Source organism: Myodes glareolus, chromosome 8, assembly GCF_982192425.1.
Source record: "Myodes glareolus chromosome 8, mMyoGla1.1, whole genome shotgun sequence".
Classification (NCBI taxonomy): Eukaryota; Metazoa; Chordata; class Mammalia; order Rodentia; family Cricetidae; genus Myodes; species Myodes glareolus.
The window spans coordinates 26,186,446-26,202,923 of NC_142033.1; the positions used below are offsets into that span (position 1 = coordinate 26,186,446).

At 37.1% G+C, this 16,478-nt stretch overlaps 1 protein-coding gene across 1 annotated transcript in view; it reads right to left on the reverse strand.

The window, feature by feature from the left end:
• Positions 1-16,478, reverse strand: part of Adgrl3 (adhesion G protein-coupled receptor L3) — a 722,793-nt gene that overhangs the window by 112,419 nt on the left and 593,896 nt on the right. The window contains 2 exon segments of the mRNA XM_087908936.1: positions 1,081-1,203; positions 2,051-2,234. Coding sequence (XP_087765062.1) covers positions 1,081-1,203; positions 2,051-2,234 — 307 coding nt within the window.

Consider the following 16,478-nt stretch of genomic DNA (forward strand, 5'->3'; position numbering starts at 1 on the left):
ATGATGAACATAATTAAAGCTACTTAGCATGGATCATGGTCATGTTGGAGAAAAACATGAAGTGGGGCAAATAAGACAGGATGCACAAGACAGGCAGCTGTAGACCTCCCTTGGTAATGGAGCTTCATCCTTGGAAGTGAACTGGTGAGATTTCCATCTGGAAAGGAATCTTTCTCAGAGGGAAATACTGTTGCCGCGCGCAGAATTTACTGAACCAGCTAGGAGGTGGATTCAAGTGTCTCTTTTCACTGTTCACAATCCTACTGCTGCCTCAGACATTGCCTTAGTTTATGAGACTCTAATGATTTATAAGTTTACTCATAAATGATTTTAAATGCCTTGACAACATTATATTCTGATGACAGAAAATTTAAACCTTTGCTAATACCAAGGAGATCATTTTTGGAGCTATTCTGTCTCTATGAAACAGCGGCCCTGAATGGGTTGCACTAACCTCATGTCATTTCCACATCACTAAACAGACTCAAGGGTTTTCCTGCCTTTGTGACAAAGATTTGTGAAATTAGGAATATGCTTTTTTCCATGAGGTTACTTATATGTTGTACTTTATTATTTTCTTGAGTGAATTCAATTTAACAGTTACTTAAGCTGACCTACATATCCTAGTCCCATCCCCTCAAAGCCCCTCCTTATAGTTAGTTAACTTTTCTGTATGTTTTACAAAAGAAAAATACAGATACATTTATAAAAACCCAAAGAAAACACAAAAGCTTGTAGTTTAAAAAAATAACATAGAAAATCTGCACCAAATTTTCATCAGTTAAATCTTCAAACTCAATGACTATTACTCCTGGGAGATGGGGGCAAGGCTTGGCAGAAAATTTGAGTTTTGGGGTTCAGAATTTTCTACATGTTCAAGTTTCTGACAACCGAAACAAGAGATAGAATGTAACAGAAAATTTACTCAAGGTACATCATTGTTATATTGATGGTCCTGTAGATAAGAGGAAGAGGGAAAGGGAGAGAGAAGGCATACAGAACTCTTACATGACAGATTTAAAAGCAAATGAATAGATAGATGGGCAAGAGCAGTGAGCACAAAACCAAACTCCAGCCTACCGTTGCGGCCATTTTGCTTTAAAGTGTTTGCTGAGAGCTGGACGGTACTTCCGTGGCCCATGTTTTCGGGAAATTTCAGGTCCTCCAGGTTCCCTTCCGTGCTCAGCCGTGCAACTTCCAGTTCTGTTCACAACACAGAGGTGTCAGCGTCCTGTGAGGGAGCTGGCAAAGCTACAAGAATCTCCTTAATCACTAAACTGTTTTCTATATTCACAGTTTCAGGATCCTTAGACTATTTGTCATGTTAAAGTTGCTTAATTTGTATGCAAGGATATGGTTAGTGTTGTCATTTTATTTACAAAATAAAATCATCAAGGATATGCAAAAATCACGTAGATAATACAAATGTACAATAGTCAAACCTAATACTTAAAATTCTGATCCAAATCATTACATGTTGTCTTTGCTTTTAAGTTAATTTTCAAGATATTATCCCTATTCCATGAATTATGTACAAATCCTCTGTACTCCAGAGATGTACTGTCACATCTGTATTGATCTATCTACAAACCTAATAAAATTTGAAACAGCTTAATCAAATCTCCCGAAATAAAATTGTTAGCTACATCCTAAAACACAATAAAAACAGATTTATATTTATAGGAAGGGATGATACAATTTCCAAACATTAACATTATCACTCAAATGACTTGTTTGTTATAGAACATAACTCAAGACAGGTAATCCTCATAAGGTCAGAATAGTAAGCAGTATAAAATCTACATACATACATGCCTACATAAAAGTTCAACTAATAAACCTCACGGATTTGTTCTCATATTGGAATGCCCTACAGAGGTTAACAAGCATAAATTCTGTTCTTGTTAAACTAAAAGCTATTTGAGAAATAGAATAACGTATATCCAGCAAACCAAAGCGCTGCTCATGATTGGGGCACCAGATTTTTTTTTAATCCTTTTTCTGCTATGCAACCGACTCTAGACCTTCTGTCTTGGCAAAGGTCACTTACGAATATTGTCTGTATTTTCCCTGACAATGTCGGTCTTCAAAAGGTTATCGGCTAACACGAAAGCACTCTCCTCCACAGTGTCAAGCAACATGGTGGCTGCACGGAGTTGGTCGCTTGTTGTCAGGTCTCTCCAGGCATTCAAAGCTTGCGGCTGAAGGAGGTTGTTAACTGTCTCGACCATCGCCTGTGAGAGGACGAACAGAAAGGCAGAAGTCTCTAGTGGACCCGAATAGCTGTCAGAAATCCAGGTGTACATGCTGCCCAGCAAGCAAGGAACAGCAGTGTGCATGAGATCACTATTGTCCCAGCCTCCCCTGTGACATGCTACAGCAGAAGCATTCATTATTTTCCTATAAATTCCTCACTGAGACTTTGCAAGCCCCGTAGTTGTCTTCCTTTGAAGGGCAACAAATAGAGCCATGCTTGCTTCTTAGAATCGACAGCAGAGGCTCCAGTTAGACTATTATCATAATTAAACGATTTGGCTGAGAAGCTAGTGGCACATAATTTAAACCAAGAATTTTGCATCCTGTACAGAAAATGGTTTTCTTTTGCCCTTTTCCATAGACGCTGATGGTGACCCCAGAAAAGACTGAAAAGATGAGGAGGTGACAGGGATTTCTGGCCTACAGTATGAGGACTCAGGGAACAAACACCTTTTTTTTTTTCTTCCTTTTTCTTCTTTTCACCTCCTCCTCTATCCCCAGACAGCTATGAAAATGTCAGAAAGGGGAAAGTATCAAAGCCTTCATACTGTCAAGGTACTCTGAGTATGTTGCATGGTGTGAAACCTTAACACTGTTTACCATTCACGAGGAGAGTAAACAGTGGGACATCACTACCTATGGCCCTGAGGTGTTTCTGTTTTCTTTACAGAGTCGCAGTATGTACACATCTACTCATAGAGACAAGGCATCGTGTTTCGCATTGCTGCATCCAGAAGAATAATCTCTGTAGCTACCATTTATATATTCCCTGTGGTTTCCTTTATGTGGTAGGTTACAAAGAGAAAACAACTCTCTCAGGAAAGTCTTGGGTTTCATTCAAGCAGAGGAAGCAGCAAAATAGAAAAATACAACACCTGCAGTTTGAAAGTGATCATGCCTGAACCCATTCATTATTAAGCATGCCTCCAATGTAGATGACACCAGGAACAGTCAACATAGACACAGTCTCCAGGCACCAAACGAATGCTTTAAAACAGGACACACATTATTGACACATTGGCAAAGGGATTGGGTGAGATGGGAGACAGATCCTTTACACCGCCGCGTTTTCTTCTGCCTTGTGTTTTTGTTGTAACCAAGGAACAACTGTAAAAAATTCAGCTGCCTAATGAAACACCTTGGCTGCCAATTAACACCAGCTTCAAACACTAATTTGTCCCTTGATAAAGTTGTTTTGCTTGATATTTTCCAAGCTACCCCAACTTCTAGCCAAATCAGCATCATTAGATTTTTAAATAAGAGAGTCTGACAACTTCTGTAGTTTGCGTTATTAAACATGTGCACACACTTTGCAAACCACCAAAATGACTTTTTTTTAATTTAAAGACTGGATACATTTACTATGTACGCTTAGCTCTGTCATTCTTTCTAGGCTTGAAGTAAGACCTGAGAGTCGCACAAAAGCCTATCCAGATATTAGCTGCTTTCCAGGAAGTCGTCCGTGGTAGTAAATGCCAAAGAGATGTACCTAAAAACAGGGACCAGTAGATAAAGCAAATGAAAAGATCTAGGTATCTTCTGAAGCCAAACAGAGAATATGGACCAATGGAGTGAAAGGAACATTCTCTATAAGATTAGATGATCCCCAGAATTCATCAGTAATGTTCTGAAAAAAATTCCGGAAGCAACTAAAATTGTCCCTTGCCTTGACAGTGGTGCAGACACTTTACCTGTAAATGATCTTAATAATCATGAAATAATCTGATATTGATTATTTTAATCTTACTTCAGGACCTGGTTGTTGAGTATACTACAGAATTTCTGGTCTCCCCTTTGTCGTTTTTAGTTATTTAATTTAAAATATCGCTAGCTGGTAAAAGTAGAAAAATGAACAGAATGGTCATCTCTATCAATGCCCTCCAACAATCTAAGTATGTTTCAAAATTGAGTGATGAAGCAAAGAGAATGCATAGAGGGGTCTAGAGAAGGAGTCAGTAATCAAACCTCCAAATAATGAAAGCCCCAGGAAAAGATGGCTTCACTAGTGAACTCAACCAGACATTTAAAGAATTAAAAGCAATTCTTCTCAAGCTGTTCCAAAAAGTTCAAGAGGAGGAAACACTTCCAAATACATTTTATTAGTGAGCATTACTATTCTGATACAAGAGCCTGACACAAGCACCACAGACAATAAAACTACCAATCATATCTCTGATGAATGTAGGTGCATAATTCTTCAACAAAAGGCCAGCAAACCAAACTCTATAACACATTAAAAGAACCATACATTATGACCAAATGTAATTTATTTCTGAGATAAAAAGATAATTCAACACATAAAATAAATTGATGTGATGCACATTCTTAGCAGAATAGAGGACAATGCCACCTGATTATCTCAATAGATAAAGCAAAAGCATATAACCACAATTCAGCACTTTTCATGATTAAAAGTCACTGACAAACCAAGAATAGAAGGAAATTACCTCAACATAATAAAGACCATATATGAAAAACCCTCCACTAACTTTACATACAACACTCAAAATTTGGAATACTGTTCTTTAAGATCAAGCCTAAAGTAAAGATGCCCACTCTAGGCCATACTACCTAACATGATTATTTCAGACCACAGCCAGAGCAATTAGACAAGAAAAGGAAAATAAAAACTACCTAAATTTGAAGAAGTAAAATAATACTTATTACAGATTATAAGAATATACAGGAATTCAAGAGCCTCCATTAGAAAAATCAATAATAACAAAAAAATCTGTGAGAAACAATCTCAAGAGACTGTGTACAGCACTACTTTATCTAAACACTTGGTCTTTTGATTAACACCAGTTACTCCTCAGTGATTTTTGTTTTACAATCAAAGAGCTGTAAGATGAAATATTTCCATAAGAACAAGTTTTGAATACATTTCAACAATCTTATCTTCCCAAACATGATATAGTTTTTAGAGAAGCATTCAATTTGAATGTTAAGCAATACAAATAACTTTTAAAATTTTTCTAAAAAAAGAACAAAGTAAAAAATATTCTTAACGAGTTACTAAGAAGATAATTACTTAGTTTGCCCTTAAAAAGCCTGTTCATGTGCCTGTCAACACTTAAGTATGAATGGAGGAGGGGTTCATGGGCCCTAGTCTTAACGGATGAATATTTTGGACCAGGTTAATTCAAGGAGAGATAAATCACTGCTTTCATTTGTGTAGCCAAAGGCTACAAGAGACTCTTCCAATCCAATGGTCACATGGATGGCCCTGGTCAAACTTCTGTGCTTGACACAACAAACCTAAAAGTCATGAATTTTCAAAAAAAAAAAATGTTAGGGATGAGGCAAGGTTGATACAGATGAGAGGGCTTAGGGAAGAAGATAAGCAACATATATCAAGGGGTGTGTGTGTGTGTGTGTGTCTGTGTGTGTGTGTGTGTCTGTGTGTGTGTATGTGTGTGTGTATGTGTGTGTGTGTGTGAGAGAGAGAGAGAGAGAGGGGGAGAGAAAGGGAGAGAGAGAGAGAAAGAGAGAGTGAAAGAGACAGAGAAAAACTATCAAAAATTTAAAAAAATAAGTAAATCAATGATTTCAAACAAGTATTAGCACAAGGACTGATAGAATCTCTTGCAGCTTTTATCAGAATAGGAACCTTGGAACCAACTCTTCTAATACTGGACAAAGAAAGTAACTTCTTAGACCTTATGTGCAAATCAAAGATGATTATAGCTTAATCATATATTTACTTTCATTTGCTACCATACTATAAAGAGGAAGAAATGAGTCTCCACTGAGTAAGTGCAATCAAGACCAATTCTTCATTTGCTCTACCAGCCACATCATAGTGACACTTTGTAGAAAGCAGTAATAACTTCACCTCTTGTATGACTCAACTCCTAGATGGTATATGACTCAGTTCCTTCAAGAACAAGAGAGTAGTGGCCCATGCAAACATGAAGAATCAGAGCAGAGAGTCATAAGATGCTGACCCCTTTCTTCTGGGGAACCAGCACAATGTGGTCCACTGTGGTAGTTTTCTGCTTCATACTTTTTAAATTTTCTAAAAGTTGGTGTACTACTTGTTCTCACCTAAACAAAAGTCCATTATATAGCCACAATTTTCTCCTGATAGAAAAATATAGATATTTGATTTTCCTATAATATTTATATATTTATCATTTCATCATAAATGGTAACATCAAACCACAGAATGGTTTCTATTATTTCTAAAACCAGGTTGATTTCTACTTCTTACTTTCTATAGAATTAAGCTTGTATATACTTTAAACACAAACTGAATGATAAATACACATTGACTTTCTTTAAAGTTAGAGCACATTCTTGGACTTCAAAGTGCAAAATCATTGATTTTTTCTGATATAAAAATTTAAATTCTACATTGGAAGAAAATGAGGTTTGCCTTGGCTTTATCTTATAGAACCTTATAATCTCACCATTTTATAGGACTTTTTATTTACTATATTCAATGCTGGAAGAGGAAAATTACCTGGTCATATTACAGAATTTTAAGAAGTAGATTATAATCAACACTAACTTTGCCAGAAACAAAATATAAATTAATTTATCTTTTTTGTGATTTTTGGTTTTGTTTATTGGATTGGTTGATTGGCTGGTTGGTTTTTCAAGACAGGGTTTTTCTATGTAACTTTGGAGCCTGTCCTGTAAACAGGCTCTGTAAACCAGGTTGATCTCGAACTCACAGAGATATGGTGTGGGACAAATGGTCTGTATTCTGTCAGTTATATTTTAAATAAATGCTGATTGGTTAGTAGCCAGGCAGGAAGTAGAGGCGGGTCAAAGAGAACAGGAGAATTCTGGGAAGAGGAATGCTTGCTCTGTAGTCCTGACCCAGCCACAGAAGAAGCAACATGTGACTGCCTCACTGAATAAGGTACTAAGCCATGTGGCTAGCATAGACAAGAATAATGGGCTAATATAAGTTATAAGAGTTAATAAGAAGCCTGAGCTAATGGGCCAATCAATTTATAACTGATGTAAACCTCTGTGTGATTTCTTTGGGACTTAACGACGGTGGGAACCAGGCAGTACAGAAAACTCAGACAACAGGGATATACCTGCCTCAGCCTCCGGACTGCTGGGATTAAAGTTGTGTCCCACCAGCACCTGGCATAATTAATCACTTTACAAGATTAAAACTAATAGGAGAAGGGCACTAGAAAATTTCATTCTATTCTGTCATGGAATTTCACTGGACCTGAGAACAAATAACATTTTCTCTCAAATTAATAAAATTAAAACTACTCATGCAGTATAGTCACATTATATTTTAGTTTGGGAGAAAATATTGATAGATATTCCCCTTCACATTATATAGTTGTTCACTGAGCTCCTTAGATATTGGACCATTTCTACAAAATCAAGTTTGAGTGAAATAATTCACATGTCCTTTAGAGATTAATGAGTATCATGGACAGTTTGTTTCTGGGCATATGTTAACATTACACATTGAACTACTTTAATTTAATTTAGACCTTAGGCATATTCATTTGAACATTTTTTTCTCATGGCACATAGTTCTGGAACATTGTTAAGAGCATTTTATGATTCTACTTTCTGTATTTGAATTGGAAGTTTTATTTATTTATTTCCTGTGAAAACTTATGGGGGGGAATATAGCTATATATTTTTGCAATGGCAATTTCTATAAGACTTCCAAGAGGATCTGCTTGTGAAGCAGCCTAAGATTTCTTAGCAATACCCAAAGGAATCATTGGCGAGAAACACATTGGTGGCACTTATCACCCAGGTGAGCAGTAACTCCCAGGCTAGAAGGCAAGCGGAACCAGAGGCGGAACTTATTTGCCATTCTTCCTACATTTCAATGGTACAAAAACAAACAGTTGAAGAGAAGGATTGGTAAAAGGATGAGTAAGTTTATCGCCCTTGCAATTTTCTCATACAAGCTTTTTAATCATGAGCTCAATCCCTTTCTAGAGCAGGTTTCACTTATCAAAATTTAGCCTGCCATCAGAGAAACTGGACAGAATTCATCCACAAATGAACCTGATCCATTTTCTTTGTAGCATGTATCATTCTTTAAAAGGATCTCACATATTCATTTACGTCTGTGGTTATTTTGTTCCTCCTACTGGAGAGGAAAGAACCTCACAAGGATTGCTCCAGGCATCCTTTATAATGGCCAAAACCAATGTTCAGTGACTGCTTTCTGTGTGCCTGACATCAGTGAAAATTTATACTTTTTTAGCTAGCTTTTCCATTTATACCTGTGCAGGCAAAAATCTCAGAAGACAATGCTTGTCTGAGGCTAAGTGCAAAGAAGATAATAAAGGGTGACATATATTAAATGAATATATTTCATGGCTTCTTATTCTAGACATTCAACAACAAACGGGATCTCTCCCTCTGTGTGGGCTGCTATAACAGAGCACCTTAGAGGAGGTTGTTTATGAATTACCAATTTACTATTCACAGTTCCTGTGGCTGAGTAAGGCAAGATCCAAGTAAAAGCAGATTTGGGGTCAAGGGAAGCCCTGTACTTATGTCTTATGTGATGGCTGAGAGAAACAAACTTGGAAATCATTCAAGCAGGTTCCTTACTCTTGACCTAAGCGCTTTCCAGACGCTCTGCTTCCTGTCCCCACAACAATGGAACTAGGAGAAGATGCGAAGATTCACATTACAGCAGGCCCCCGTTTGGAGTTTCTTTCTGTTTGACAAATTCACTTGTATTTTATCTGCCTTTCTCACTAGACTATGTCCTTTAGGAGAGAGACACTTCCTCAGAATATGTTTTGGGTTATTAGAAGCGATTAGACAAGCATAAGTTACTTTTATTATGAAATAATTAATGACAATAAGAAACAATAAGAAAACTTAAAGCATCGGTATATATATATATATATATATATATATATATATATATATATATATCTATCTTTTGGATGTGCTTCCCAAAATGTCTTCAGAACAATAAAGGAGCAATATCCCCATGGTGTCAGAGAACATAGTGAGTTAGAGGGAATTAAAGAGTCTGTTGGAACTCGGGGAAAAAAAACCACCTGCACTATACATTCCCATGGTGAATGCAAATCATCATGAATAACAACACAGCTACTTTCTTTGATTATTCCTTAGTTTTCATTGTTTTGGTATAAGATTTACCAATCAAGAGTAAAATAAAGCAAACATTGGAAATCATGCTCAAATCTGGCTTTAAATGTTGATGGCAAATCAAAAATTTAAAGGTCAAATCCAGATTTTATGTAGTTCAGTGAGGTGGCAAAAAGTGCGACGTACCATGAATTAGGGAAGTCTCTTGACAAAGATTAGGAAAGAGAAAAAAAAGAAGAGACCATGCCTTTGCGTTTGGCATATGCTCCATGGTAGAAGATCAGCACAAAAAGACTAAACAAAAGTTGTGAGCGAAACACCCACAGTAAATCATAGATTTCTGTTGGAAAGGTTAAAAAAAAAACCCAGGTGCATTGCATTTGAGTGGGGATTAAAATGGTATATACTTGATTTTTAATGCAGAAAGGCCTTGTGTAGCTAAGAGATAAAATAAGGAAGACGATGACATGACAGAGCAACGGTACTCAGCCCGTCTGAAATTTAAGAGCAAGGATTCCAAGTGATACACAGATTTAAATTAAGAAATTGCTGACCTGCTTTTAAAAACTGATTAGCAATCAAAGCAATATTTCATTCCTATGGCTGGAGTATTTAAGAGATCTGGCTGCTCTTCCAGAGGACCTGGATCCAATTCCTTGAAACCAAATGGGGGAATCACAGCAATCCACATTTCATTTCCAGGGAATCCAATGCCTTATTCTGGCCTCAAGAGGTTTCTAAAGGCACACATGGTGCACAGGCACACATGCAAAAAACACCCATATACATAAAATAAATAAATTAACAAAAATAATGCTTAATTCCTTACTTTAAAATCTGTTTTTGGGTTTCTCCTGAATGCAGCACCTTTATCATATTAACCACAATCATGCTGAATAGCAATCCTTTATTCGTCATAATATTTGCATTCATGCTTAAACATTTTTCCTGCTTAAACCTCAGAATACATGGGGAAGAGAAATAAAGCTTCAGGGCTTCTCTGGGCTCTCTCACACCGTGGATTTGTTTAACATATATAACTGTGTAGCATATAACAGCATTGTGGTCAGTATCAGGTCCTAAAAACAATGTTATCTCACCCAAAGGTTATCTCATCTAGTGAGAACGGCCATATGGGTGACATTATGGTCACTTCAATTTGTTTTAGTATACTTTTTGATGTTTGTACAAGGACTAAATTATTGAATGAAAGCTCTAAAACTATATTGACATCATTGATAGGTGTAATGTTGTATATGTTCATTCATATATAGATATACATATAATTTATATTTATTTATAATTTTAAAAATTAAAAACAAGTTTCTTTAGTTTTTTGTTTTTACTTTTGATGCAAAGTTTATCAGCGGAGAATAAAATAAAGCAAAAGATTAAAATCATTATTGAATAGGGCACATTGTGATTCAATCTGGATTTAGATATTGATTCAAATCAAAATTTTAAAGGTCAAATGTTCAAAAAGTCTTCAAAACAGTTTATAACTTGCAGGGTTTTTATTAGAAGTCAAGTTGAGTGACTGATATTTACACATCTGATCAATAAACCAAAGGTTCATTTTATAACCACTGTCATTTAATATTATTAAGCATATAAAAATGACTAATCCCTGAACTCCCTTTTATATTACAGTGAAGTATTGGCATTTTCAAGTCTTAATTAAAATTAGATTGTATAACACAACTGACCTTAATATAGTAATAAGAACCTTTAACAGAACACAAAAGTAGAATTTTGTAAAAGAGAATGTTTATAAGGGCCCTCGTTGGATGATTAAAAAAAAAGTATTGTTTTCAACAAACTATGTAATTGCATTGCTTTAAAAATGTAGTAATGAAATGTAGTTAATGAAATGTAGGTTGAAGTCATTGAGTGCTGTCAAGGCAATCTGTATTATATCACAGAAATTAAATACAACTATGGACTTGATGCTCACCTTGTTGCAGACTCGAATTCATTCAACAATGTTAACTGAGCACCTTCAACGTGGCAGTCAATTAGAATGCACTAAGAAGCGACAGCTGTTCTCCCTTGCCTCCATGAGATAATATAGGGAGGGCAAACAATTAAACAAGTTATTAAAATCCAACGTGATGAGTACTGTAACAACAGGAACAGGTATAAAGACTAGCAAAAAAGCTCCATGAAGTCAGACATTTTCAAAACCAAGGTTTAACACTAGCAAAAGAGGCAAGGCATGCGGCATGTCCCTTTTAGCACAGAGATAAGAACAGCATATTGAAGGGAAAGAAAACAATTCCTCATAACAGAACAAAAGGCACAAAGATTCCAGTAGCAGTAATGATGAGCAAAGTCTAGATTTTAGGAGCATTTGCAAGTAGTGTGAAGAGATTTGCAATTTTACCTACAGGCAACAAGAAGTAACTAAAAAAATTTTAAAGGCAGGATGTTGCATGCAACATCAGGATTCATGTAATCCAGACCCTAACACAAAATGCATCTAACTAATTTTCTCAAGAAAGCACTAAGGTACAAATTATTAGTATTTCCATGTTTCTGAGAAAATTGAGACCTAGAGAAGTTAAGTAACTTGCTAAAGAGCTAATTAGCAAACAACATGGGGTAGAATTGGGGTTCAAAGCCAGGCATTCTTTCTCTGGGGATGAAGAAAGGCAGAGATTTCAAACACATCTGAATGATTTGCAGATTAATTAAAACCAGTTGTTAAAGGAAAAAAGAAGCTTGAAGCATTGAATCTGTCGTAGGCACTGAGGAGGCACTCAATTAAAATGGGAGAAATAAAAAAAGAACAGTTGTGGTTTTATTCTTGAAGAATAGTATGTTTAAGTGTGTTTATGTATGAAGAAATTGTGAGGAATTTGGTTAATACAGATTTGCCTATTTTGATTTGATTTACAAAGCACTTTAAAGACACCAGTTAGAAAGATCGAAATAAGAATGAACGTTGCACAAGAGTTCTGCTCTATAGCTGTGGCATCACAAATTGAAGCAGATTGATTGACGTCACTGGAATATCTAACAGTTTCCAGAATAATTGAGTACATACAGAAGAACTGATGTCACAGAACCATTAGCAACAGATGAAAATTTGGGGAAGTGCAGTCGATAATTTCTCATTAAAAAGTCTATAGTAAGAAGTCAAAGGGCAGAATGTAGCAAGCAGGTATATAGCACTTTTGCTGAAAGGCATTGACTTCCTTCTTGAGACTTCAGCTTGAACAGAAACAGGACCAAAGCTTGGCAGCTTGCCCACACTTTGCATCTCTCTTCTTTGACTCCTGCTTGACTCTGCATAAGAATGTTAATTCCTCCAGGAGCGGCTGCCTACCTAGCATAAGTCATCTTCCTCCAAAGCTCAAGGCACAAAAAGAAGATGATTGGCCTAAATCTATAGTTGCCTTGGATACCAGGGAGAAGAAAGCCTCATAGTATGCTTTTCCTCCCCTGCAGAAGAGAGCAATTAGGCATGAATGCAAAGCTGTGCCCCCCAGAACAAAAGGAATGATCTTGTAGGAAATAAATTGATCCACTCCAGTGATGATGGTGGTTTAAAAAAAAAATAATATATTAGGCCATCTTGCAGGAGCTAAGCCAAGACAAGGGCAAGTTGAGCCACACCTTGACAAGAACCGTTTAATTTGCTTACTTCGTGCTCTTGTTCTCATTTTTTTCTGCTATTTAAACCCAAGGTTCATGCCAGCACCTACTGGATAAGCTCAAGGTTCCTGAATCCCCTTTATGTGTTCCTTTTTCCCAGAATGCTTAACTCCACATGCTTAACTCCCTGTGCTTAACTCTTCTCCTCTGCGCTTCATCACTAAGCATCTCTGATCTATATGGCGGAATACACCTTGAACGTAAGTTGTTGGAACTGTCAGAGCTACTATAAAACACAGGTTACCGAAGGGTTTCATCAACTTTAACACTAGGGACAGAAATGAATCTCTCTGCTAGTGTTCCTTCACAGTTTAGAGATCATCCTTTGCTACGTGGTGAGTTCAAGGACTGCTTGGTTTACACAAAACCCTGTCTTAAAACAAAGCAAAAGGCCCCACTACCAAAAGAATAAACAACTAGAATAAAAAGTCTTCAAGTGGAAACATCAAGTCATGCCCCTCAGACTTTCAATAGACTGTTTAGAGTGAGATGCAAGCAAAGATATAGGGACAGACCTCACTAACCAAGATAGTGGAGACTGAATATAAAAACGAAGATAGAGGATTCAGTTATGCATAGAAGGCTTGTGCTGCCTACTGCCCAACAAAGAAGGATGCTGAAAGGTTAAATAGAACAGGACTTACAGATTTTAAAAAATGGTCTGATTAGAGGATAACATTTGTGATCACAGGCATCAAGATCATAGAGATCTAAATTAATGAGGTCACCATGGGAACAAGTCAAAGAAAAGGCAGCGAAGTATTATGCTGGGGAGCACTTTCCAACATTAACAGCTTGGCAAGAAAAGGAGGAACTATTGAGAATGAACAAAAATCAGTGCTAATTTGTGGGAGGAAAATCAAGTGAGGTGTCCCTATGGGAGTCCATCAGGGAGGAAAAATCAAGAGTACCAGATTCTCCTGATCGGTCAGGTAAGATTAAATGTGTGTGTGCGTGTGTGTATACAAACACACAAAATATACGCTCATGAGCACATTTACAACAATAATTAAAGGAAGAGAGACCATGAGTTTGAAAGAGAGCAGGGGGTTGTAAAAGGAAGAGTTCAGAGGAAGGAAAGGGAAGGAGAAAGATGTCATTACACTATAATCTCAAAGAACAACAACAACAAAACATACCTAAAAGAAAGATACAGATTGATCATTGATCATTGGTTTAGCACCACTGTGTCATTAATGACCTTGAGAAAGCATCATTGAATTAATAATGCCCTTGACAAGGGCCCATTCAGTCAAGTGCTGAGGACAAAGACCTGGTGAAGTAGATTTAAGAGAGAATGGGAGGAAAGGAACAAATGGTAGTGAGTGTCCACAGAGGCAGGGTTTCTGCTGCAGTGGAAGGCATTGGAAATATAGGCCTGTAGCCTTGACTAAGCAGCAGCTATTTAGAGATCTAAGAGAAGTTAAATGGAATTTAAATGCCTAAAGATCCAGCAGTGACAGTTGCGCTGCTCCTTTCCGAGGGACTCAATGTCAGAAGAGGGAAGGGATCTTAAAAAACAGTTTGATAATTGCCACCACAGGAAAAAAAGAAGAGAAAAGAAAAAAACGAGTGTTACATAAACCCATATAAGAGAGTATTTATACTAAACGGAACAAAGAATGCCATCTTACAGTAATTGACATATTGAGTGGGTGTTGACAGGTAACACAAAGCAATTCAGACAAGAAAAGGACAAAAGAGAGAAAAAAATTGAATTAATCCAAGAACAGGGTACTGTGACAATTAAAGGCTTGGAGATCTAAACTGCAACAGCTGGATGATGTGGAAGTAGACAATCTTCGGATGCAGGTGGGGTCAATTAAAAGTATGGACCATTGACAAGAGAAGTCCAACACAAGGGGACTATAATGCAAAAGTGAAACTGTTTTGTAAATGCCAAATGAGATCTATGGATAGATAGTCACAAAGTTGGCTCAAGATCACATATGCATTTTCAAACATGACTCAGTTAGTGGTAAGACTTCAAGTTCACCTCCCCTTTCCATGCTTGGATTTTATCTGGCTTGACCTTCCATGTATCTTGTGCAAACAGCGAGAAGGGAGTTTATATATACAACTGCCTTGCTGTGTCTAGAAAACATGGTTTTCTTATAGCCAGACACCACCTGTAGTTCTTACCATCTTTCTGCTTCTTTTTCATAAATTATATTTGAGCCTTGGGAGGAGGGGATGTGGGAAGCTGTTGGAATTTGTCAGCTGCTCAGAGAGTAAGTGTCAGTTTTCCTGAAGTCTATGGCTCCCGGTAGGTTTACTAAGCTCAAATGAGCCTGCTTCCTGTTTTAGAATTGCAGGAAGCAGGGTGGTGGTAGCTCACACCTTTAATCCCAGCACTTGCGGGGCAGGTGCAGGCAGATCTCTGTGAATTCAAGGCCAGCCTGGTCTACAAGAGCTAGTTCCAGGATAGGCACCAAAGCTACAGAGAAACCCTGTCTGGAAAAAAAAAAAAATAAAAGGTATTGCATGGAAGAGTGACTGTACTGGAATCTATGTCCATCTTTGCACGCGGAGGGTGGAAGGCCATATTGGCAATAGGAAAAGCCATGGAAAACCGTGAAACTGTGAGGGCTGATCTCAAGGAATGGCCATGAGAGCCTGTACCACCTGAATGACGCGATTATGAGAGAAGGCTCTGGTTTGTTTAAGTTGCCACAGCTGTGTCTGCTACCGTCTACACAAAATTTATGCATTAGATAAGGGAAGTTATAAAAATTATAACTCTGTTAGGAGAAGTTCTAAAGAATCATTTGTTTGGTTCCAAGCCATCAGGCAGCTACTTTTTGGCAAATCACACTTTCAAACTTCCATTTCTCTTCTGACCTGTAGCAGAATAGTTAATGACAGTTGCTAAAAGCAGGATCTTCCATCTGTAATGCTGTTTTTATAACTTTTTCCTTCTTTTTAGCTAGGCAACCATAAAGCTATTAAAGAAATCACAAAGTGAATGGCTATGTATTCTCTTGCTTGGCACACAAATAGTGTCTCTTTATTTTGTATGCATTTATGCTTTTTCCCAAAGGTACGTGTATGTTCAGAAAGCAATGTGGCACAGAATGAACTTTAAATAAACAGCTTGACAATTAAATAACAACTCAGAGATTGAGTGAATAGAATACAAGTTGGTGAAGGGAGAAGAGATTTTTTGTTTTGTTTTGTTTTAGATACAAACATTCTATTTAGAAGCAGAATGCTGTTTCCCTGAGTCTTTATTAGAATTGCTCTCTGGAACATTTACAACCCATGTCTATAAAAACAGCAGCTGGAACGTGTGCCTATTTATAGAAACTATACCGAATGGAAGAGGCAGGAATGACTTTGCATAAGGTAATCATCTCTGCAGGTCTTAGAGCCCACCAGGGCAATGTTCAGAGATTTCTTCAATGACTCTCTGTCTGTGTCAATAAAGGATCTCCATCAACACCTGTCATTGTCCTTTGGTGGTCTTTTACATGGATGAATTGACCTGTTCAAAC